At 35.9% G+C, this 10,624-nt stretch overlaps 1 protein-coding gene across 1 annotated transcript; it reads left to right on the forward strand.

Annotated features, from left to right (window-relative positions):
- Window positions 1-793: 793 nt before the first annotated feature.
- LOC119727757 (P protein-like) lies at window positions 794-9,169 on the forward strand. The gene is made up of 19 exons (XM_038199801.1): window positions 794-995; window positions 1,215-1,495; window positions 1,802-1,921; window positions 2,155-2,212; window positions 2,519-2,591; window positions 2,728-2,968; window positions 3,468-3,627; window positions 4,008-4,145; window positions 4,255-4,436; window positions 4,933-5,071; window positions 5,636-5,768; window positions 6,163-6,307; window positions 6,660-6,714; window positions 6,847-6,952; window positions 7,305-7,432; window positions 7,842-7,901; window positions 8,021-8,125; window positions 8,623-8,810; window positions 9,044-9,169. Exons 2-19 carry the CDS (start codon window positions 1,269-1,271, stop codon window positions 9,129-9,131), a joined length of 2,346 nt encoding a protein of 781 aa, XP_038055729.1. The 5' UTR covers window positions 794-995; window positions 1,215-1,268; the 3' UTR covers window positions 9,132-9,169.
- The last annotated feature ends 1,455 nt before the right edge of the window (window positions 9,170-10,624 follow it).

The following is a 10,624-nucleotide window of genomic DNA, read 5'->3' on the forward strand; positions in this document are numbered from 1 at the left end:
ATGATGCTGCAAGATGAGTAGGCTATGAACATTAAGATGCAATTGAGGATGCAGGCATCGATCTGTCTCACAGAAAAGTAGATGGTCCATGAATCCTCAATAAAGATGTTAAATGGCTAACAGCCAGAGTTTGTTATTAATCATGAAATAAGTGGGATATACTTGGTCAAAATCCTGTATTTGGTATCAAGGGCAGATCCAGAGGTGTTACTGCTGGGAGGGGGGGGGGTGCAGGGAGGGTGGAAGGGCTCTCTGAAGTGAAAAATGGCCTTATTTAAGAAATCTTCCGACACTGGGTATGGAAGAGAGGTGTGGAGCTATACACTGGAGGGAGGAGGAAGCAATTAAAAGTCACTCTGATTTTACAATTTTTTGTTGCTGTTTCTTCACTGATGCCTGGGCGTGGCAGTCCATCATTTTTGGAAACAATCACATACAGCTATAACATATCACACAACCCACTTTTCTAGCCCCCCCCCCCCCACCCCCTTTTTTTTTTATCTGATCAAGTTAAATTAATTTATCTTAGTTTAAGACTAATTTTTCATTTAATATCAGGAATTAATTTTAATAGCCCCCTTCCTTTTACTTCCATGTCTGGTTCAGAATTCTAACTCACTGACCACTGGTTGCCTAAATCAAAAGTTTACACCAGGATCATGTCACAAGGTCTAGTTTGATAAGTTGTCAAAACATTGATTGTGTCAGAATTAAAACAGTTCAAAGTCCAGTATTGATCAGGTGCTTCGTATAGGCTGGTATATGCTGGTATATAGACGTACGTTTTTGTTTGCATCATGGAAGTTTGTATAAAGATTAAAGGATTATAACATTTTGTACCTGCAGTGATTTAGGTAGATTCTGTGTGACGCTACTGTGCATGGACTAAAGTGAACGGTGTTGGTGGCCATTTTCTACGGTGCAATAAATAATTTGAGAATAAAATCTATAGACTGACTGGATTTGGCAAGTGAACAAAATGAGAATCTGATTAGGTAGGCTGGTATTTCAACTGTTTATGCATTCCATTTTTTATTTTCCCTTTTTTTAAATAAAGAGTTATTCCATTATCATAATCATCATCAGATCACCAGATCTTGTCATGATCATAACCACACCAAATCCTTTTTTATATTCAGAAATGTCTCAAACATTTATACCAGCCTTTAACTTTTTATCATCCTGGAATAACAACTTTTTTTTTCTCATTGCAGCCTTTCTTCAAATATTGACATAATTCATCTGACGACAGTACAGCTACCTCCATCATGTCACATAATGATGAAACGGATGAAACCTCCCATTCCACGGTCTACTCCTCTTCCATACCTGAAGATGACATCTTGCAGACGGACTTTAATGAAACTACCCAGTTGTTGACGGATATGAAAAAGAAGCATCGTTCCATTGCACATGACGGTTACAATGGCAACGGAATCAGTCAAAATTCATTCACGGTTGGATACAGTGCTGATCTGGTTACTCCAGAAACAAAGTTTGTAAACTGTAAATTATTGATAAAAAGTTTCTATCAATGTTATTTTTTTGGTTGAAAATACTTTCTTAACAGCTTCATTATAGTTCAAGTTGTTCAACTTCACATATTACTTTTTTTGTCAATAAATAGTCAGGTTTTGCAAGTGATCTCAAAGAAACTTTTTTTTTTTTTTTTAGAAATTTCTTGTACCATTTGATAAAAAGTTTGTCTCTTACATGCATTATTCAATTGAAAAAATAGACAAGAAACGTAGAAATATGAGGTTAAACTTTCATTTTTCCTGGTTTTGTTTCTAATAAACAGAGTAGCATCCAACAACTTGCCAGTCTACAGGAGAATGTGGAGTAGTCTCTCACTCAGTTCCCAAGGCGACGGAGATACAAAGAAAAGCTGGATGGCAAAATTTAAGACCAAAAAAGCAAAGTAGGTGCAAAGTGGTATATAGATGAACAAATTCCCAATCTGGGATACTTTTAATCATCCGAGAATATCTCTAAGAATAAGATTTTCAGTTTTATAACAAACTACATTGCATTGACAATGAAGTTCTGTTTTCTATTTTATTACTTTGTCATTTTTTTCTCCAGTTTCACTTATTTACAAGAAAATAAAGTCATTAATTGTTCACATCTTTTTTTTCTGTTTTGCCCCAACAGACATATATTGAACAATCTGAAAATTGGTCTTCTCCTTATGCTTATGCTTGTGGTTTTAGTAAGTATGATAAAACAAACAAAAATCACTTTTCTAACAAATGGCTCTGAGAAATTCAACAGTGAAAAATTACTTTCATCATGAGAAAAAATAATTGGTTTGTGTGTTCAGGAGGACCATTCTCAGTGGAAAAGTCGGAAACACTTTCCTAATTTGTTCCCTGTTTCACGTTTATTTTTATTTTTCTGGCTTGGACCATGTCAAGAAGTAATTTTTCCTTTTTGGTTTTTGTTTTGTTTTTGGTTTTTATTTTTACTTGACCTTCTACCTTGTTTTTACACTTGTTTTCTGTTCTCATTGTGTCAGGTGTTCTTTAGTCTTCAAGAGGAAACTGAAGCCATTCGCACCATTCTCCCAACATCTCGCACACAGAGTCATGGTATCCTTATTGAAGAAACTTTAAAATTCAGTCCACTGAAGTAAATTTTGATATATTCTATTAAATTTTCATTCTGATGGGGGAGGGGAGGTTGAACTCTTTGAATTAAATCCTTGACTGAAGCCGCCCTCTATAGTTCTCAACATCAGCGATATCAACGAGGCACGATTGGATGTCATAAGGCTTGGTATAGCAGGAGCATTTGTAATCGACAGCGATGAAGCAGAAAACCCCCACAATGCAACGGTCATCCTTGCCAGGTCATCCGATGGCCATGTGGTCAAGGAATACAACTTTATCTTAGACACAGATGAGGATGTTGTCCAAAGCAATCAAATGGTGGAAACAATAGAAAAAATACTGCTGCCTTGGGATGAGTAAGTTGAATCATATCATCATTATATTCATCACTGAACTCCGAGTTCATGATTCAAGTCATGAAAAACTTTGCATTTTACTAAACGAATATTAATTGTAATGACCACAAACCAATTGGAAAACACAAGCAATCACTGTAATGTGTCTTGCCTATGGACACCAAAGTGTGCTGAGCACAGACAAGAATTGCTATATAGCAAAAAAGCCACTATGCTAAATGATGTACATGATGTATTGAAACTAATCTCTACTTATTTGTGCCCAACGTTGTATAAACTTTCCCAGCAATCGTCTTTTTTTTTTTTTTAACAGAAGTTGGGCACTGCAATAATGCCACAAAATTTAAATGTCCCTTGGACAAAAAGTTCACAAAATGCCACATGCAATAATTTCTAATATGTAAATTCATATATACTCCAATACTAGCAATTTAATCTCAAGTAAATTGTAAAACGTCTGTTGAATCGTCATTTTTAAATGATAATTTTTTTTTATCAGCTCCCACGAAGACGACACTTTTTACATTAAGGTTTCCACGGATACGGAGCATCATACAGTGATCGCAATCCGTTACCTTGCCATGCCGTATGCAGCCCAGTATGACGTGATATACGCTGGAGTCATTCTTATTGCAGTCTATGTACTCATTGGCTTTGATGTAAGTATGACATTGAACCAATGGTAACAATCCATCCAACTTGCTAGGACAATTTTTGGGATATTTGAACAAATGTATACATATGCTATAACAGTGGTAAATGAGTTCTACCAAATATATCTTGTGGCAAGAACAAAATTAGATGAGTCAAAACTTTGTTTCAAAATTTTTCAACACCTTAGAAAATTTACTCAAACTCAGTTAAGTTTGCTCAACATTAAATTTGTTTCCAGCAATATTTTCTAAAATGTTATTTTTAAACTATTTTTTTTCTCTAAGTTATTAACAAATTAAAACATTTACATCAAGGAGGTCTTAATACAAGTTCTAACTTTTTGAATTATTTTGTAAATAACCGACATTCCTATTTTTTTCCGTAGCTGGTTCACCGCACAGTGGCAGCCATGTTGGGATCCTTTGCAGTATTGGCCACATTGGCAGCATTGAATGAGCGACCTCCGCTAGAAACGATCATGACCTGGATCGACTATGAGACACTCTCTCTCCTCTGGGGAATGGTGAGTAAATTACAATGAAAAAAACAAAATCTTCCCCCCCCCAAATTTATACCAAATTGGAACCAGCTCTTAAAGGCACTTCTGTGTTTCCGATTTGTATATTCACTAGATGACGTTGGTAGCCATCTTCTCGGAGACCGGTTTCTTCGACTACTGTGCGTTGAAAGCCTACAAGATGGCCAAGGGTAAAGTCTGGACCCTCATCATTATACTCTGCGTCTTCTCTGGAGCAATCTCATCCGTGCTGGATAATGTCACAACAGTATTACTCTTGACTCCAGTAACTATCAGGTAGCAAATGAACTTTTCACAATCGTTCAAATTCAGTTTAATTATCAATTATATTATTGTAATTATTGATGATAATGTCACAGCATTGCTCTTGACTCCAGTAACTATCAGGTAAAATTGACACCATTGGATAATTATCTATGACTGATCAAACTCGATTTAATCATCAATTACATTAAATAGATGTAATTGATTTGTTGATTGGAAAGATAATTTGGGTAAATGTATGAGCCATTAAGCCCAAGATGTAAGAAACTGAAGAGACGAATAACCCACTTATTTGGTATAGTAGATAACTTTAATATCAGTGGTCCAGAATTCCAAATCCCAGGTCATTTGGATTTAATCAACCTTCATACACTTCAAGTGTTTCTTGTATTTGAAACTAAATTAATACAATCAAAATTGTCAATGTTAAGGCACAATTTTAACTCTTTTGGAAACAACACTTTTTCTGAATTGGAAATTGATTAACAATCTTTCAAATGATTTGCAGACTTTGTGAAGTCTTGGAGTTGGATCCCAAGTATATTCTCATTGCTGAGGTCATGTTCTCTAACATTGGTGGCACAGCAACAGCGATAGGTGACCCGCCCAATGTCATCATTGTTTCCAATAAAGGAATACAGGAAGCGGTAAGTCTGACTTGAAAAACTTTATCAAGACTGAAAGAAATCTAGAAAGATTTAACATTTGATCCAGAAGTCAAACAATTTAAGAAGAGATACATGATGTAGGTGAAAAGATATTGACGGAGACAAATATAAAGTTTGTTGAGAAATGAGAAATTAGGAGGATGGTCCACTCCCATCCATTCCCAGGAGCCTGGATTATATTTGGGTCGTTGTTTTTGCCTATGATGCACACTTCCACAATTCTTTTCATTATTTTTTTTTCATGTGAAACCTTCATCCATGAATCATGCATATGCATCCCAGTATCTATGGCAACACCATCCATCACATCATGCCACAGCTCACAATGACCACATCAGGTACGTTGACAGATACAAAAATTACAGTAATCTTACAGGTAAACCTACAAGGAGTAAACTTGGTGTATAAACTTTAATTTTCATTTCAACACACATATACATCTTATTGCACCACCACTTTAATATGTCACAATGCCCGATAATCATACACAGCCATTCGTTGTATAATAAATTTTCAACTGGTAACCTATTTCTTTACACACAGGGTATAGACTTTGCCGAGTTCACACTGCATATGTTCATTGGTATCATCTTCTGCATGTTAGCTGGTTTCCTGCTGCTGTGGCTTCAGTACAGGAAGATGAATCTATCTGCTAAAGATCCTCCGGAAATAAGAGGTTTGTACTTTGCACTTGAGTTAATTAATAGAACTTGAAGACATTGGAAAACATCTGGCTGCGAATAGTCTTACCAATTACCAATTAATTTTACTCTGAAAATGCACATATATATGCTTATTTGAAAAAGGGACAAGTACTCATCGCCCTGGAAACAATCTCAGAAAACTGGTCCGATAAGGAATGATTCCTTTGTGAATAGCAAGCTTTCTAGATGGTCAGCTTGTTTCAGTTGGAAACAAGGTGAAAATGAATCTTCCCAGTGCAACTAATCCAAAACATTTTTAACTCGAAAACAAAACAAAATAGAAAACAGAAGTTAATACAGAAATATAAGTGCAATTGTCAGACAAAAATTGTGTTTGTTACGAGGACATTGTTTTTGATTTTTCAGAGTTGAAGCGTGAGATAGAGCTATGGCGACAGGCGGCAACGCGAATCATGGTAGCAACCAAGGAAGAAGCTACAGTCAAGAAACTACTTATGCAAAAAGTCTATCAACTGGAAGATTCACTCAAGCATCAGATGGTCATGGTGGGGTAAGTGGACAAATTAAAGGTACCTTTTGAAACTACACTTGAAACTGAATAAAAAATAGTTTTAAAATGGTTGGTCAAATAAAAGTTGGTTTTTTTTTCCTTCTTTTTTTTAGAAGATAACTTTCCAATGCGAAACAACCAGGTAGTAGCAATAATGTTCCCTGGATAAAATTAAAGTAGTTGAAAGAGTACATTAAATTGAGGTGTGCCACTTTTCTCATGTTCTCAATTTCAGTTTCAATCCCGCTGTGTTAATTCATCCTTGTGAAGTTACAATAAAAAGTACTGTTCTTTGGAAATATACTAAGGCTCTCCATGTCTAAATCTATTTTGGCTTGGTTTTTTTTTCCAGTGAATTAGAGTCCAGTTCAACATGGCGAGAAAACCTAAAAGAATTACAGAAAAAGGTAACAGAAAAGAAAACCTTTTATCTAATGACATTATTTTGGTTAATTGAATACAGAACATTTTCAAAGCAAGACTAAAATGTTTGAGATTTAATTAGGTAATGGAGAGTATGTTTGTATTCCTTTGGACAGTATCGCATCACGGACAAGAACCTGTTAATAAAATGCAGCATTGTGTTGATTGCAGCCATCCTCACGTTCTTCATTCAGTCCATAGACAGTGTTCATTTAAATTTAGGTGAGTGGAATAGAAATCAAATTATCAATGTAAAAATCTAGAGTTTAATGGAAATGCTTTCAAAAAGTTGGCCCCTGGAGAAAAAAGGCCACTTTTGTAGAGGAACTTTGAAGACAAAGCATGACAAGAAAGCACCTGGTTATAATTAGCTTTCATGTCTGTTCTTGATAAAAGTTTACCTTTTTCATAACTAACTACAACTGTATGCCACTTTGACATTATGCTGCGGGCCAATTACAATGTCATCATGGTGCTTCAAATTATTGACGTCTCGTGATCTAGTGCTTCTGAAGATGCAAACGTGATCAATTTCAATGATTAATCTGTGATGTTCTTGTGTTGTGTTGCTTAGGTTGGACTGCTCTTCTGGCTGCCACATTTCTGCTTGTCTTAGCCGATATCAATGACATTGAGAACGTCATGCATAGGATTGAATGGGCAACGCTGGTCTTCTTCGCAGCACTATTTGTACTTATGGAGGTATAAATTGGTTGGCACAGATCCATAGATAGATGGCCTAGTTTACAAGGGAAAAATCTTGATGAAAAAGGGGGAGGGCACGCTGTCAAAGTGAGGGGGGGGGGGGAATTGGACAGGAAATTTCGCAAAGAAAAGTAAATATGTTACTTATATACAAAAGTGATTACTGCATTTCAGATCAATCACAAACTTGAAGAAACCTTTATTGATGAACATAATTACGCTAACGCTTAGAGTCCTCGTCCAATCAGGTAATTTAAACCCAATATGGTCCTGGTAGAAGTCGAACCTAGGACCCATGAGTAAACGGTGAACCTAGTTTACTGGTTCACTTGCCTGGAGGAACCAGTGATTAAAAATATGCTGATAAATTTCATTTCGTTGCATAATGTTATTTTACTTTTTTCAGGGTTTAACCCATTTAGGATTAATTGACTTCATCGGAAGCTTGGTGTCTGCTCTCATTAAGGTGAGTCATGATGGTTTTTTTTTTGAGAGAGTTCTGTAAATGCTAAAATTGTTTTAAACACAAGGTTAAGAATCTAGCCTGGTTTCCAAACTTGTTCACCACGTCTTGTTTCCTGACAGGCTGTACCAAAGGATGGGCAGTTGACAGTAGCCATCATACTACTAGTCTGGGTTTCAGCTATCGCTTCGTCTTTCATCGACAATATTCCATTTACTACAGCCATGGTAAGTTTGTATGAAAAAAATAAGAGCACAAAATTTGTAATTTATCAGTACTTTTGCAACATTAAGCAATCCCATTTTCCCCTTCTCAATGCCGAAGGGGGGGGGAGACACATTCTGCCTCCCCCCCCCCATTTGATTAAGCTGTGCCATGACAGACTTGATGTGTTTGTCATTACATCTGTTTTCAAAGTCCATCCAAGTCACTTATTTTGTGAAAATCATCGTTCGCACTAGTAACTTGCACTATGAATAAGCACTTTTTGAGAAAGGAAAGTCTCATTTTTTATAAAGTTGAACAAAGAAATTGATTAGAGCAGGGTTTAAACCTAAGACCTTCAGATTACTCTTCCGGTGCTCTACCAACTGAGCTACCCAGGCTTATGTTGGTGGTTCCCCTTTGTGGCTCATTTGAACAATTTTAACTGAGAATGAAAACTTTTGCAAGATTTCAGAAACATGTAGGGACATCTTCTTTCTTAAACTTCTCTTGACTCCAGGTTCCCATCATCCTGAGCCTAGGCAATGATCCTAATCTAGACCTGCCATTGAAGCCCTTAGTCTGGTCCCTAGCCTTTGGTGCTTGTCTAGGAGGCAACGGTACACTCATCGGTGCTTCAGCTAACGTAGTGTGTGCTGGCATTGCTGAACAACACGGCTGCAGTTACAATTTCCGGGAATTCATGAGGTAAAAAGGCCAGTATCATAAAAATGTACCTGCTTCAACAAAATAAAAATTAAGACACAAAAATCAAGTTTTAAGACTTAGAAAAAAGAAACAAAGAATATACAGTTCAAATTCAGAACATTTGTTGAGTCCCAGAAATACTGGATTTTTTTTTTTTTTTTAACTTAGGTGTCCGAAAAACAGCCCAAACTAATTTTCCATTCATGTATATTTTCTTGTGTTTCTATTGCCAGGGTGGGATTCCCCATGATGCTAGTGACTACATTTGTGGCCATGTGCTATCTCCTCATTGCACACAGCTGGGCTGGCTGGAATTACTGATTTTTGGGGGGGAATAATTTTAATTTTTTTTTGGGGGGGGCAATTTTTTGTGTACGATTATATGGTGATATCTGCATGTAGTCAAGGGTGAAAGGTAGTAATTGATGGTTTTTTGGTGGTTTTTATCTCATTATTCCCAAACAAAGATTAGGGTAATGGCTGTCAAAATAGGGTAGGTAGGGTCACCGGAAGCAGAACTATTATTTTTCTTTGGCCTAAGTAAGAAATGAGTATTAAGAAAAGAACATGTTGTTCTTTGCACAGCATTACTAACTTATGTAAAATAAAATAAACAATTGTTGTAATATTTCACAAATTGAAAAAAAAATTATGCAATATGTTAACCAAAAATGTAAATATGCAATACATGTAAACAGTGTTGTAGTTGGAGTCCATCACAAGGCCTTTCACAAGTCCTTTCCAAAGTCCAGTCACAAGTAAAGAGCTGAACCAGTCAATGACGAAGTCACAGTTCATTTGAATAGCTAGTGACTTGAGACGGAAGGACTTGTGATAGACTAGCGTGGACTTGCAGGGACTTGAGATGGACTCGACTTCAACACTGCATGTAAATACATTTTTTTAAAAATACATTTCCTATCACTTGTAACTCTTCAATTTACCTAAGCATTAACATTACTGATACACTGTATTTATATCTTTATTTTATGCAATAAGAAGCTGAAAAACTGTATTTCAAAAGCTTTGTCTACTCCATTTCTGTAGCTTACAATATTAAATGCATTTCTTTACTTGAGTAACATTTACACCAGTACTCAACTACAGACTCAACTACAGCACTATGTGTAAATGCAATTTTTAAAATACATTTTCACATCCACTCAATTTACCTAAGCATGAACATTACAATACACTGTATTTATATCTGTATTTTATGCAAAAAGGAAACCAACTGTATTTCAAAACCTTACTCCATTTCTGTAACTTACAGTATTAAATGCATTTCTTTACTTGAGTATTATTTACACCAGTTAGCATTGTAATAAAAAAAAAACCAGAGAAACAAAATGATGAAATTCACGACATAGACTCTGCACTCTGCTGATGTTGAAGGGATAAACAAAGTACACTCCCAAGTAACAATTATGCATTGACGATAGCCGTTCCAGCTGATAGCAACGGTTGGTTATTTCTGTGCAATCAAATAATTCAGTTACCATGCAATCTTGGCAATCTCTATAGACGTCTCTCCATCAATTCGCTATGCACTTAAGTTAATGACGTTTCATTAAGATTGGGCTCACATTACAAGCTATAGACTCTAATGACGTAACTTTTAATCCTTGCAACAAGAAAACAGAGACATGTTTACATGTACTGCACTTTCTTTGATCGATGAAGGATATAAGATTAATGACCTGTCAGTTAATTTGTTTGAATATAGGGATTGATTCCCATAAACGTCATATAGTAATAGTCATCAGTCTTCAAAACATCAATGACATTGAGTGCCTTAGTTTTATGCACAACAT

This window comes from Patiria miniata, unplaced genomic scaffold, assembly GCF_015706575.1.
Source record: "Patiria miniata isolate m_02_andy unplaced genomic scaffold, ASM1570657v1 HiC_scaffold_20, whole genome shotgun sequence".
Lineage (NCBI taxonomy): Eukaryota > Metazoa > Echinodermata > Asteroidea > Valvatida > Asterinidae > Patiria > Patiria miniata.